This window comes from Carya illinoinensis, chromosome 5 (assembly GCF_018687715.1).
Source record: "Carya illinoinensis cultivar Pawnee chromosome 5, C.illinoinensisPawnee_v1, whole genome shotgun sequence".
NCBI classification, from domain to species: Eukaryota; Viridiplantae; Streptophyta; class Magnoliopsida; order Fagales; family Juglandaceae; genus Carya; species Carya illinoinensis.
In genome coordinates, this window is record NC_056756.1 from 20,900,292 (window position 1) to 20,915,997 (window position 15,706).

At 38.4% G+C, this 15,706-nt stretch overlaps 1 protein-coding gene across 1 annotated transcript; it reads right to left on the bottom strand.

The window, feature by feature from the left end:
* Positions 1-14,456: 14,456 nt before the first annotated feature.
* On the bottom strand, positions 14,457-15,540 carry LOC122310190. Its single transcript, XM_043124067.1, has 3 exons — positions 15,241-15,540; positions 14,736-15,132; positions 14,457-14,605 (listed from the first exon to the last, which is right to left on the bottom strand). The coding sequence occupies exons 1-3, from the start codon at positions 15,538-15,540 to the stop codon at positions 14,457-14,459; spliced, it is 846 nt and encodes a 281-aa protein (XP_042980001.1).
* Between the last annotated feature and the right edge of the window lie 166 nt (positions 15,541-15,706).

Here is a 15,706-nt window from a genome sequence, read left to right on the forward strand (position 1 = left end):
AAACAAGGCAAATGTGCATCAACAGATTGAAGGAATTCAAGTATGTAGAGGGGCTCCTAAGCTGAATCACTTACTATTTGCAGATGATAGTGTTTTGTTATGCAGAGCTAACATGCAATCTTGCTTAGTTTTGCAACATAGACTTGATATCTATGAAAAAGCCTCTGGACAGAAGATTAATAGAGCAAAGACTTCCATGGTTTTTAGTTACAATGTGCTTTCAACCCAAAGAATGGAGATCATGCAATTTTGGGGTGTCACTCATTTTCAGCAATATGAGAAATATCTAGGATTGCCACCTATGGTTGGAAGGGGTAAGTACCAAGATTTTTCTATTTTGAAGCATAGAGTATGGTCTAAATTACAAGGTTGGAAGGAAAAACTTTTATCACAAGGAGGGAAAGAAGTTTTGCTGAAAGCTGTTGCTCTGTCCATACCTACTTACACTATGAGCTGTTTTAAATTGCCTAAGTCCCTATGTTCTGAACTTGAAAGCTTAATGCCTAGTTTTTGGTGGGCTCAGAAACAAGAAGAGAGAAAATTAAGTTGGATTAGTTGGAGGAGGATGTGTAAGTCAAAAATGGAAGGAGGTATGGGTTTTAAAAGTATTCAAATTTTTAACAAGGCCCTTCTAGCTAAGCAAGGATGGAGGATAATGTATGAAGAATCTTCCCTATTGTATAAGATTTTTAAAGCTAGATATTTCCCAACAGCTAGCTTTATTGAATCTAGAATGGGTGTGAATCCTTCTTATGTGTGGAGAGGAATATGGGAAACCAAGAACAATTTGTTGAAAGGTTGCAGGTGGAGGGTTGGTTAATGGTCTATCCATAAATATTTGGACTGATTATTGGCTACCAAAACAAAAGTTTCTATCTACTGTGGTTGATATTCCTCCTAAAACAGGACTACAGAAGTTGTCCTCTCTGATTATGCCAAAACAGAACAGTTGGGATGTTGAGAAGGTAAGGAGTGTTTTGCTAGTAAGAGAAGCTAATGAAGTTTTAAGTATACGTGTGCCTACATATAACATTCCTAACATACTTATATGGGAGCATGAGAAAAGTGGGATTTTCAGTGTAAAAAGTGCTTATGATTTTTTCAAGTCTCTTGAGCATAATAGAGATGAGGCTGAAAGTTCCAGAGTAGAAGATGAAAAATTATCATGGAAGCACCTATGGAAGATGCATGTTCCTCAAAGAGTCAAGGTTTTTGCATGGAGAGTGTGCAAAAACATTCTTCCAACTTTTCAGAATCTGAAGAATAGAAGAGTGATAGAAGAAGCTACCTGTCAATGGTGCCAAGCAGAAGATGAAGATCTACCTCATGCACTGGTTTATTGCCCTGGTGTTATTGATTGTTTGTTGCAGGTGTTCCCTTCCATAATACAAGCAACAATTAGGATGCAGTTTATGCAATTAACTACTGCTGTAATTAAGAGAAGAAGAACAGGAGAATTAGAGAAGTTTTTCCTTCTTGCATGGGGACTTTGGTATAGAAGAAACCAAAGAATATATGAGGGAAACATCCTATCAACTTAGCAAGTTATGGAGCATGCTTTTACCTTATACCAGGAATATAAAGCAACAATAGAGGCCACAAAGATTAAACAAAAGTACAAGTGCCATTGGCAGCCTCCTCCAGAAGGTGTTTTGAAGCTAAACATCAATGGTGCTCTTTTTAGTGATCAATGTAAGGCTGGTGTTGGTGCTGTGCTTTGTGATAATGAAGGGAAGGTGATATTTACAGCAAGTAAATCTGAACCTGCTATAGCTAATTCTTTGGAGATTGAATTCCTTGCAATTTTAGGGGGTTTGCAATTATGTGTGTCCCTTGGAATTACAGCACTTAGAGTGGAGTCTGATTCTTTGTTAACAGTTCAAGAGTTGGATAAGGAAGGGTATTCCACTACATTATGGGTTGGATTGATTAAAGAGATTAAAAATATGCTTCAAAGGTATCAACTTGGTCCCTTCATCATAAGAGAAGGGAAGCAAATGGAGTTGCTCATGCTTTGGCTCATTTTGCATGGAATTTAGATGATATATGTATTTGGTGGAACTCAATTCCAGATTGTATCTCCCGAGCTATTTGGGTTGATTCAAATTTGTAATGTCTGAGTTTGATGAATAAAAAGTACATCTTCTTATCAAAAAAAAAAAAAACGATATACACTATATAATACATGGGAATGTAAGATGCCAAGTAGAGAAAGATGTATCAACACAGTTTGGACCCTGGCTACGTGCAGAGTCACCTCTGAAGAAGCGATGGGAGATTAAGAAGGAACACTCAACTGATAAAGGTAGCAGTTCAGAAGCTGGGATGGAGCAGAACACGGTGTCTGATGGTGGAGCAGCTGATCACGGTGGTCCAATGAAGTTTACTGGTAACGTTTTATCATCATCAATGCATAGTGATGATGGTATTAATGGTGATGGTCTGGGTGCTGATAATGACAGTATGAATGATAAGGCTGTTACTGACTGTTATGAGGAGCAAGGCACAAATCAATTTGTAACGGAAACTTTTGATCTCTTATCTTATGGCAATCTTGGAGGGAAGGAAATACTTGCTCCTGAGGCATCTATTGGGCCTGCTGGTGGGCTTGGTGGGCTTGGTGGGCCTGCTGATTCACAAGTTGGCCTTAATGAGACTGATTTGGTTCCTGAGGGCCCTGAGGTACAACCTGCAGTCCATCAACTTCCTTTAACACAGCAAGGAAGGCATACTCGAAGTTCTTGGAAGAAGAAGGCCAGAGGGAGTTTTTTACCTGCTGAACCTTTGGAGAGGTCTACAGCTAGAAAGAGATCAGGGGATGTTTTGTCTATGGATCAATCGCTTATCCCAGCATCTAAGAAAGGTAAGTTTATTACTCTTTCTACTGATCATGGTTGCTGTATTAAGCATGGTGCTAATAAAAAAGGTAACTCTATATCGGGATCGGCAGTGGCTGTGCAACAGCCCTGCCGGGAATAATGAGTCTTATAAGTTGGAACTTCCGTGGGCTTGGGAACCCAGTGGGAGTTCAGGCCCTTTCTGACTTGGTCATAAGTAAAGTTCCTGATATTTTGTTTCTTCAAGAGACAAAACTTAATGCAAGAGTTATGGAAAGGATGAAGTATAAGTTGGGGTTTCAAAATTGTCTTGCTGTGAGTTGTGAAGGCAAAAGTGGAGGAATTGCTCTTTTCTGGAATAACAGGTTCAAGGTGGAAATTCAGACTTTTTCTAAGTTCCACATACATGCAAAAGTTACTGAGGAGAAGGAGAATGTTGAGTCATGGTGGTTAATTGGTTTTTATGGCAATCCAGATGTGAGTAAGAGGCATGAGTCCTGGAATTTATTGAGAACATTACTGGTTCCTAGTGACAAAGGTTGGTTGATTTTGGGAGACTTTAATGAGATTCTAAGTAATGCTGAAAAGAGTGGAGGTAGAGACAAACCTGATAGACAAATGAAGGCTTTTAGGGATGTTATTGATGAATATCATTTACATGATTTGGGATTTAATGGCAATCCTTTCACCTGGTGTAACAGAAGGGAAAGGGCTCATTGTATTAGTGAAAGATTGGACAGGTTCTTCTCAAATTTGAAGTGGCATTCTTTTTATCCAATGGCTTCTGTTATTCATGGGATTATAGCTTATTCTGACCATATGCCAATCATGTTGAAGCTCACAGCTGGGAGTGTACAAGGTCCAAGAAAGAAATTGTTTAGATTTGAAGCAATGTGGGTGGATGCTACTAACTGTAAACAGGTTATTCAAGAGGCTTGGAGGGGTGTTGAAGGAAGGAAAGATTTGAGCCTTGTAATGAGGAAAATTAAACACTGTGGTGAGAAACTTACATTGTGGAATAAAACTATTTTTGGTCATGTGCATAGGAATTTAAAAAAGGCAAAAGATCAGCTATGTTTGGTATATCAGGCAGACCCTCTCTCTGATAACAGACAGAAGCTACAAGAAGCTAGAAATGAGGTACAAAAATGGTTAACCAGAAATGAGATAATGTGGAAACAGAGGTCCAAAGCCTTGTGGTTAGCTGAGGGTGATAAAAACTCAAGGTATTTCCATCATAAGGCAACACAGAGAAAGAAGAAGAATTGGATAAAGGAAGTGAAGGATTCGAATGGAGTTTGGCAGAATAATGAAAGAAGAGATGAAATTATTCTTGATTATTTTAACTCTCTCTTTAAAGCTGCTGATGAAGTGGGAAGTATGGACTTTTTACAAGGTCTGGCAGGCAGAATAAGTCTTGATATGGTTGAACAATTGGATTTGCCTTTTTCAGAAGATGAGGTAAAGAGGGCTTTAAATGAGATGCACCCAACAAAGGCACCTGGTCCAGATGGTATGAGTCCCCTCTTTTATCAAAAATACTGGTCAGTGGTGGGCAAGGATGTTACTGAATCAGTTCTTCATGCATTGAATAATGGTGGCTTTCCATCTGCCATCAACCACACTTATGTCACCCTGATTCCAAAGAGAAAAAATCATGAATTAGTGTCAGATTATAGACCAATAAGTCTATGTAATATGATATACAAATTGATTTCGAAGATTCTAGCCAATAGATTGAAGCTATGTTTGCCTGCTATCATTTCACCATCTCAAACAGCATTTGTTCCTGGAAGACTTATTACTGACAATGTGCTAGTTGCTTATGAGATGGTTCATTTTCTGAGAAGGAAGAGGAAAGGGAAGGATGGCTTTATGTCACTCAAATTGGATATGAGTAAAGTTTATGACAGGATTGAGTGGTGTTTTCTTCAGAAAGTGATGGAACAGATGGGGTTTAGTGAGAAATGGGTGAAGCTGATTATGTTTTGTGTTTAGACAGTTTCTTTCTCTATTCTTGTAAATGGAGAACCAAAGGGACCTATATCTCCAACTCGTGGATTGAGACAAGGAGATCCTATCTCTCCCTATCTTTTTCTACTATGTACTGATGGTTTAATTCTATTGTTGGATCAGGCTAACTCCCATAATCAAGTTGAAGGAATTCGAGTTTACAGAGGGGCCCCCAAGCTCAATCATCTATTATTTGCAGATGATGTGGTTCTATTTAGTAGAGTTAATATGCAAACATGCTTAAATCTCCAACATCAGCTGGACATCTATGAGAAAGCATCTGGTCAAAATGTTAATCATGATAAAACCTCAATGGTTTTCAGTCAGAATGTAAATCAGGCACAGATGGATGAGATTATGTAGTTTTGGGGAGTGCACCAGTTTCAACAATATGATAAATACCTTGGTTTGCCAACTATGGTTGGTAGAGGTAAATATCAAGTTTTCTCAACATTAAAACATAGAGTTTGGGCCAAAATGCAAGGGTGGAAAGAGAAGCTGTTATCACAAGGGGGAAAGGAGATCTTACTCAAAGCTGTGGCCTTATCTATACCAACATACACTATGAGCTGTTTTAAATTACCAAGGTCTTTATGTTCTGATCTAGAAGGGATGATGGCAAGATTTTGGTGGGGACAGAAATCAGATGAAAGAAAGATATGTTGGTTAAGCTGGAAGAAAATGTGTGATTCAAAGCTTAGTGGTGGTTTGGGATTCAAGAATTTACAGTTGTTTAATATGGCCCTTTTATCTAAGCAAGGATGGAGGATTATGACTCAGGAATCATCTCTTCTTCATAGAATTTTTAAAGCTAGATATTTCCCTACTTCTAGTTTTAAAGATTCAATGCTAGGTGGCACACCTTCTTTTGTTTGGAGAGGTATTTGGGAAGCTAAAACCTATCTTCTTAAGGGATGTAGGTGGCGTGTGGGTAATGGTCTATCCATTAATATTTGGGAAGATTATTGGCTTCCAAATCATAAGTTAGTACCTACTCCTCCCATAACAATAACTGATTCAGTTTCTGAGAGGGATAATTTTGTGGCATCCTTGATGATAAAGAATCCAAGAAGATGGGACATAGAGAAGGTCAGAAACTTGATACCAGCAAGGGAGGCAAATGAGGTGCTCTCTATAAGATTGTCTTCTGAGGATGTTTCTGATTCATTGGTATGGGAACATGAGAAAAGTGGGTTGTATTCTGTCAAAAGTGCTTACCAGTTTTTTCAATCTATGGATACAGATAGAAACAGAGCTGAAAGTTCAACTACTATAAGACATAAGTCTACTATGGAAGAAGTTATGGAAGCTTAATATACCTCATCGAGTGAGAGTATTTGCATGGAGGACATGTAAACATATTCTACCTACACTGCGGAATCTTAAAGCTCGGAAAGTGATTGATAATGCTGTTTGTCAATGGTGTCATACAGAAGAGGAGGATTTAAATCATGCTCTATTATACTGTCCTCTAATTAGAGACAGTTGGAATCAATTCTTTCCTATCATAACAGATTTATCTCCTAGAGTTGACTGTCTGCACTTAGCTCTTTTAGTTCTGAGAAGTAATAAGGCAGGGGAGTTAGAGAAGTTCTTCTTAATAGCTTGGGGTTTATGGTATAGGCAAAATCAAAAGATGTTTGAAAACAATCTGCTGACAACAGACCAAGTCATTCAGCATGCTCTCACCTTATATCAGGAACATACTACAGTACATGAAGCACAACAGAGAAAACAGAAGTATAGTTGCAGATGGCAGCCACCTCCTGCAGGTTCATTGAAGCTTAATGTGGATGGAGCAACTTTTAGTGATCAATGTCGATCTGGTATTGGTGTGGTGTTAAGAGATGACAAAGGAAAAGTGACTTTTGCTGCTAGTAAACCAGAAGATGCTATTGCTGACCCAATGGAGATAGAGCTCATTGCTATCTTGAGAGGAATTCATTTGTGTATTCCTCTAGGTATTGTTGAGCTTCAAATTGAAAGTGATGCACTTCTTGTTATTGAAGAACTAAAAAAGGATGGAAGATCTTCAACCCTATGGAGTTCGCTTATTCATGAAATCAAGACCCTTCTATCCTCTTTTCCAGCTTGGTCTATTCAATATAGAGGCCGTGAGTCTAATGGTGTAGCACATAATCTGGCTAAGTTTGCATGGCATCTTGATGATATTGCTCTATGGTGGGATGTTATTCCTGAATGTATATCCCATGCTATTTGGGTTCATTCATCATTGTAATGCTTGTTTTATGAATGAAGTTTGCAAATTTCCTATATAAAAAAAAAAAAGTTTCTTATAAATCTATAATATTAAGTATCGCTAATAGTATAATATTTTATTTAGTATCACTAATAGTATTATACTTATTAGTATCACTATAAGTATAATACTAAGTATCACTAATACTATAATACTAAGTGATATTATAGTACAAATAGCATAAATAAATGAAAACTAATAGTACTATAATACTTTATAATATATTCTAAGTACTTAGTATATTACTAATATACAATATAAGTATATTAAATATAAATATTTTATACTTATATTAATGCAATGTTTTACTATATACTATTTTATAATCATCTAATGCATAATATATCTACTATATTATATATATACTATATTATATAATACTAGTTCAAAAATTTTTTATTAATACTAATAGCAGTATCATATACTAGTATTAGTAATATAAAACATTTTTTTTTTACCTGTTGTACTTATATATATTTTTTCTCATTATTATATATTTCATTTGAAAGAACACCCTTTCCGTTCTAACGAAATGACGTTATATAAGTCGCAATACAGTTTCTGCTCCATTCATTTCGTGCTCTCTTATTCGAACCAAAGGATCGTCTCCTCCACTGTTCGCAACCACAACGCCGCCACCAACTCCCACCAAGTCCTTAAATCTCCAAGAAGACATATGGGTCCTCATCTTGTCCGTTGGTTTGTTGTTTTTTGAAAATAAACATAGATTTTGAAGGGGTCGGATTTTGAATCAATCCGACCTCATTTTGTTGTTTTAGGGCCGAATGACGCAAAAGTAATCGGTAGAAATGATGGAGCTTCACTCCTAAATCATTTCTACCGATTAAAACCAAAGATTATCAAGAATCCTTGGTTTTTAAATTTGGGACTGAGTCAATTCAGCCATGTCTATTTGGCTCAGTTTCGTTCAAATGGAATTTAATGTCATTCGAATGGATTTTTATAAGATCATTCGAATAGAATTTAAGGTCATTCGAGTGGAATTTAATGTCATTCGAACTAAAGATGATGTCTGACAGCGCTTATTCAAATGGATTGGAATCCATTTGAATAAGCAGTTGCCAAACACTCTGCAAACAACATCAAACTTCTTCACTTTAATCAGATTACATAATTATTTTATGGATCAACAGTATACTAATGGCAAGCAGCAGCAGAAGAAATTGTTCCCGACCCCAATCGGTCGTGAGGCCTAAACTAGTTGAACGGGAGATCATTCTGGATGACTTCTGCGATCTTACCTGGGAGGGACAGAGCATATATGACATCATCATCGATCGTTGATGGACATCGATCTGTCAGCAGAGGGGCATAGCAAATCCTAAGATGGTCAGTGAGTTTTACCGTGCCATGGGAGAGCAGTCTGGTAAGTTTCCATGCTACAACTTAGTAGTCTGGGAAGTGAGTATTATCTTCTCTCCCTGCATTATTGTTGAGTTTCTTGATTTGTGGCAGTAGCTCGATGCATATCCTGCAGCAGCAGTGGCAGCACCAAGAGCAGCGACTGCACCATCTGATGAGGACACACCAGCCATATCCTTATCGCCAGCGCCAGGTGTAGAGACCGCTAAGCTGGATGCTGGCTCGGATGATAGTGAGAGCAGCGATGAGGTACCCAATGATAGTCTCACAGATGATTAGGTTCGTGAGCTAGTGCGAGACCCTTCATCTCCTCCATATGATGGCAGTAAAGTGATCTGACGGGCCAACTGTATAGCATTTTTCATAATACTTAATCTAATTGTCGGGTATAACATTGATCCAAAAAAATACAAGACTGATTTCAGGGTCTAGCGACCATATTTTTGTTATAGATAGCACAGGGGGAGCCGATTGATCTGGATTGTATTTCTTCCTCCGCATTCAAACAGAGTCACGCTATTCGGGTGGAGGTAGTCTACCATTTGCACTATTGATATCTAACCTCCTACTCCAATTGGGGCTTACAGTGACTTCGAGTGAGCAGAGGTCGCCACAGATGGGGCCCATTAATAAGATCACATTCAACAAGAGCAATGGTCACTTGCTGAAGACTCATGCAGTACATGATTTGCCTCCGCCTACTGATCCAACTTCTACTACTGCTGCCCGTATTGAGAGACAACCTGCTGGGCTACTTTGGATGAAGTACGAGCTCTATTGGCAGAGCACCACCAAATTATGAAGCAGAAGTTCATTAAGCCCATCATGGAGAAGTTTAAGGACCTTGATTGATGCTTATATACCTTACAGGAGGATTTTGATTTACTTAACAAATAAATATTGTTAGTTATTATTTTACTTTTTTTATATTGTATAGAACATCTAACTCCTTTTTGGATGTAATTAATGTATAGTTTTTATTTTTAGTGTTTTCTAGCCTCTTTATTGTTGATTATGTAATGTTCACGATAATAGAAAAAATGACACTATCTTTAGAGTAATATTTATTTAACTAAAATAATTTTAAATTAATTACATAAAATTAATTTATGAATTCGTAAATATTTTAATTCATTGTAAATATTAATATATAATATATAGACATTTTTATTTACTTTGAAAATGATAACAAATTAAGAGAAAAATATGTATTACTTTAATATTTTAGACCTCTTTAACAATATATTATTACAATGAAATAATCTCGTTCGAACAAGGTAATAACGATTCGAACATATTATATTGCATTTAAATAGATTAATTATCTGTTTGAATTAAATTTTATTAGGTCGAACGGTTTAACTTTTGAAGACAATCTAATTCGTCCCAGAATCTCCGTTTTGAACTAATATGTATCCGTTCGAACGAATTTATAAGCTTTTCCATGATTTCATCCCTAAAAATCAAATTTGTTGTAGTGTTTGAAAATTGCTCCTGTAACCGAGACTCCAGATCATCAATATGAGCTTCTAGCAATTTAAAATGATCATCTGTGAGCCCAAAGAACAACTTGTTCCAATTTGTTCTTCATTTTTTTTAACTTCGTAGCAAGACGCCATAAACCCAAACCATCCATGTCTTCCGCCCAAGCCGAAGCGACATAGCTTTTAAAATCCTGATGCTCCACCCACATTTGTTGAAATTTAAAAGATGAAGGTCCTTACTTAGTGACAAGTGGTTCCATCTCTAAAAACACAGGGGCATGGTCTGAAGTCGTTCGCGGCAAATATTTTTGGGAAGCATGAGAGAACAAATTCAGCACTCCATATTTAATAGACACCTATCTAGTCGTGCCCAACTTCGTGCATGCCCTACATGTCCATTACACCAAGAAAGCCTACTTCCAATATTTAGTATGTCAACCAACCCATAGGGCTCAATAAATACATTAAAATCCCCTATCGCCGTGGCTTGCCGAGGCCTACCATGTAAGAAAGTAAGGTGCAGAGTAGCACTTGTGAAAACAAAAGGTGGAAGGGAGATATGAGAAAAGAATATAGCTTCAGATGGAAGAGAAGGCTATTGGAAATCTCATTCATTTTCTCGAATACAGGTTATGTTACAAGTATATATACACTACAGAAAACAGAAAAACTAAAGAGGAAGAGTCCTAAAATTAACTTTTCATTTTCTACTGATTTACAAGTAATCTAGGACATGGCTTTTCATGACAACCTAAGACACTGATTTACATCACTTCATCTGTAATTGTGTGCACTCTTAATTAGTTGTTGATGTGTGCTTTTATGCTTCTCTGTTGCTTTACTTTTCTGTGTTGTGCTTTATGCTTTTCAGCTGATGCATCTTGCTTTACACCAACTTGTCTGCTGCATAATGTTTTCTGCATGTCATTGTGTGCTTGTTCAGAATGTCCTTCTTCATTCTCCTTTTCTGTTTCGTGTGATAATAGCCCCCCACAAGATGGAGAGTAGTAATTGACTACTCCCATCTTGCCTAGATGTGAATCAATGAGATAAGCAGAGAGTGCCTTAGTGAATACATCAGCCAATTGTAGCCTACTAGAAATGTGAGAAGTCTGAATACTTCCTTCCAATATTTTATCTCTTATGAGATGACAATCTAGTTCAATATGTTTGGTCCTTTCATGGAATACAGGGTTAGATGCAATATGTAAGGCTGCTTGATTGTCACAGTAAAGAGTGACAGCTTGTGCATGAGATACTAGCAAATCTGTGAGGAGATATTTTATCCAAGTCACTTCACAGCAAGTTGCAGCCATGGCCCTATATTCTGCTTCAGCAGAGGACCGGGACACAATGGACTGTTTCTTGGACTTCCAAGATATCAAGGAAGTTCCAAGGAACACACAATATCCTGTGACTGATCTCCTAGTATCGGGGCAGGATGCCCAATCTGAATCACAATATGCTGACAGTTCAAGTTCAGCTGAGGAAGAGAACATAATCCCTTGACCAGGAGCTCCCTTTATGTACCTTAGAACCTTTTGAGCTGCACTTAAGTGAATGTGGGTTGGACTGTCCATGAATTCGCTCAAATTTTGCACACTATAGCAGATGTCAGGTCTTGTAATTGTTAAGTAGAGTAATCGACCAATGAGTCTCCTGTATACTGCTGGATCAGGAAGCATTTGACCAGTGCTCTTGCTTAGCTTAGTGTTTTGGTCCATAGGTACCTTAACAGGTCTTGAACCAAGAGTACCCGAATCTGCAAGAATGTCAAGTGCATACTTCCTTTGGCAAATGTGGATTCCTTTGGAGGATCGAGCCACCTCTATTCCAAGAAAATACCTTAGGTGACCCAAGTCTTTAATCTTGAATTTTTGATTCAAGAAGGTCTTCATGAGGGCAACAGATTCTGCACTATCACTAGCCACAATAATATCATCCACATACACTAATAATGCAGTAAATGAATTAGGTCCTTTCATTGTGAAAAGGCTATAGTCAGCCTTTGATTGCTTAAAACCAAACTCAAGCAATGCAGCAGAAAGCTTAGAATACCACTACCTCGAGGCTTGCTTCAAGCCATACAAACTCTTCTGTAACTTGCATACATGATCTGGCCTTCCTTTGTTGTACCCTGGAGGTTTTTGCATATAGATTTCCTCTTCTAAGTCCCCATGAAGGAATGCATTGTTCACATCGAACTGATGCAATTGACAACCTCTCACTGCAGCTATGGAAAGCAAACTTCTCACTGTAACCATCTTAGCAACAGGAGAGAAAGTTTCATGGTAGTCTATCCCTTCTTGTTGTTTATATCCCTTTGCAACAAGCCGAGCCTTTAGCCTTTCAACTGTTCCATCTGAGTTACACTTCACCTTGTAAACATATTTACAATCAATTGGAATCTTTCCTGGTGGTAAGTCAGAAATCACCCATGTGTTGTTTAATTCTAAAGCTGTCAACTCAGCTTCCATAGCCTTGCACCAATTGGGATCTTTAATAGCTTGGTGATATGTTTGTGGCTCAGTTTGAGTGGAAATGTAGGTGGAAAAGGCTTGAAAATTAGGAGAGAATTTTTGATATGATAAAGTGCTTGACAAAGGGAAAGATATACCTGAAGAGGATGGAGCTATCTGGTCCACAGAGTGGGAAGGGAAACCAAGGGTGACCTGCTGGCAGTGATAATCTTGAAGGTACTGAGGTGCCTTCTTAGCCCTGGTTGACTTTCGAGGTGGAGATTGAAGCAAAAGGGGGTTGCAAAGTCTGATCTGTAGAAGCAGGAAGATGTATGGGGTTACTGTCTTCAAGAAATTCAAGTGTGGACAATAGCTCTGATGTGGTAAAGTCAGGGCTATGAATGCTGTTGGGAAGATGTGATGGTCTTGGTGAAGAGAAAGGATGATTTTCTGTTTGTGGTGGCTGAAGAGTTGGAGCATGATCATCACAATGAGGGTTAGTACAGTAAGGAGAAGTCTTAGCTAAGGGGTGGTCAACATCCTGCTCAATGGTGGGCATGGACAGCTGCTGTGGAGTTGAATTCATTTGGAAAGGGAAAATGGACTCATGAAAGAAGACATCTCTAGATACAAACACACTTTTGCTTTCAAGATCAAGCAACTTGTAACCTTTTACTCCAAAAGGATACCCTAGAAAAACACACTTCTTCCCCTTAGGATCAAACTTCTTTATGCCTTGAGATAAGGTGGAGGCAAAAGCAAGACAACCAAACACCCTCATGTGTTCATAGGTTGGTTTGGCTTGAAATAGGGTCTCATAAGGTGTTTTGTTGTCAAGCAAGGGAGTTGGGATCCTATTTATGATATAAGTGGCAGTGAGAATGCATTCATTCCAATACTTGAGAGGGATGTTAGACTGAAATCTCAAAGCCCTTGCAACATTCAAAAGGTGTTGATGTTTTCTCTCAACAATGCCATTTTGTTGAGGTGTTTGGACACAAATCCTTTGATGAATAACACCTTTCTTACTGAAAAAGTGTTTCATTTGGAACTCAACACCATTGTCACTCCTAACAGTTTTAATTTTAGTTCCAAACTGGGTCTCAACTAAGTTGAAGAAGGACACAATGCACTGTCTTGTGTCAGATTTATTTTTAAGGAGGTAAACCCAAGTGGTTCGAGTAAAGTCATCCACAATAGTGAGGAAGAAACGAGTTCCATCATAAGCTATTTCTGAAAAGGGCCCCCAAAGATCAAAATGAACAATTTCAAAACTGTTAGAAGAGTGATGAGAACTGTGAGCAAAAGGTAGCCTGTGCTGCTTGGCCATAGGACAAACACAGCAAGGCATTTTGTCGTTTGAGGGTAAAGGTTTTCGTACAATAGGGTCATTAATTAAAGAAATCCTAGAATCTGAAACATGGCCTAGGCGATAATGCCAAAGGTCTGAAACACAAATGCTATTCATGACAGAGGCAGAAATGAAGCTGTCTTTCTTGGAAAACTTTGAAAGGGTGGTCATTAATGTTGAGGGAGAGACTTTCACTTTCAGCAAATGATACAATCCATCCTTGGTTTCGCCCATCCTAATCATGGTCCATGACAAAAGGTCCTGTAGAAAACAACAGTTTGGTAGAAAAACAAGGCAACAAGCAAGGTCCTTAGCAATTTTTCTGGCAGATAACAAATTGAAAGAAAAAGATGGAACACAAAGCACATAATTCAAAATGATGTGTTCAGTAATTCTAACTGTTCCTATATGTGTGACTGGAACCTTCTCACCATTTGGAAGTTTAACTGAATAAGGTGCACTTTTAGTGACTGTGTTGAAGAAAGAGGGGCTGCAAACTATATGGTCAGTTGCACCCGTGTCCAAAATCCAAGGAATATCAGAAAAACTAGAGGGTTTCTGTGTATAGGCTGAAATGCAAGAGAAAATACCAGACATCTTGGAAGTGCTTGTTGCAATGGGAAAATTGGTTTGATGTTGCCCTGCAGGAGATTTGACTGAGTGATCATTCTACTGTAGCAAGGCAAGAAGCTGTTGGTATTGCCCTTTGGTGAGAGCCATTTTATCATCACCTCCTTCTCCTTGATCAACTTCAACTTGGATGTTTGATTGAGCAACAAAAGCACTTGATCCCTTTCCTTTATTGTGCATTTTATGCCCTGGTGGGATACCCATGCAGCTTGTAGCATTTGTCTATCACGTGTCCACTCATGTTGCAGTGGTTACACACAGGTGTTTTTGCATTTCCAGCCTTAAAACATGTATCTAAAGTGTGTCCTTGCATCTTACAATGTGTACAATAAGGCATTTCACGCCTGTTTGTAGGCTTGAAGTTACCAAAACTCCCTTTAGTGAACATGGCCATAAGGTCAGGGGAAGGTGTACCAGAAATCATCTGGTGTTGTTTCTCCTGCTGTTGGATCATGGAGAAGACTCTATTCAATGCAGGCATGGGTTCAATCAGCATGATCTGGTCCCTAGTGTTGGAGTAGCAGTCACTTAATCCCATAAGGAACTGGATGACACAGTCCCTTTGGTACCTCTCCATTAGGATCTTTAGTTGAGCACAACTACATTCAGGCATCGGGCCATATAGGGCTAGCTCATCCCAAATGGTCTTGATTTTTCCAAAGTAGATGCTAACTGAATCATCTCCTTGTGAGAGGCTTGCCAAAGATTTCTTTAGCTGAAAAATACGTGGCCCATTTTGTTGTGAAAGCCTATCTTGAAGTTAATTCCAAATAGCACAAGCATCATCAACAAACACCAAACTGGTCCTCACAGAGTTGCTTACTGAGTTGTGAATCCAGGATACCACTACATCATTGCAGCGTTCCCAAGCCTCCATGAGGGGATCATCCTGACTTGTAGGTCTTTTGATGTCCCCATTAATGAAGCCAATCTTGTTCTTGGCCCTGAGTGCTCTTCTCATAGCTCTAGACCAAGTAACATAGTTTTCTGTGATTAGGAGGTCAGCAACCAAACTGGCTACTGTGTTATCTCCATGTTCTATCATATATGGATTATTTTGGTCAGAGAAGTTGAGGAAGCGTGAAACATGCTGGTTATTTTGGTCGATTGATTCTTCTTCCATTGTTTACAACAACTACTGCTCTAGTACCATGTAAGTAAGTAAGGTGCAGAGTAGCACTTGTGAAAACAGAAGGTGGAAGGGAGATATGAGAAAAGAATATAGCTTCAGATGGAAGAGAAGGCTATTGGAAATCTCATTCATTTTCTCGAATACAGGTTCTGTTACA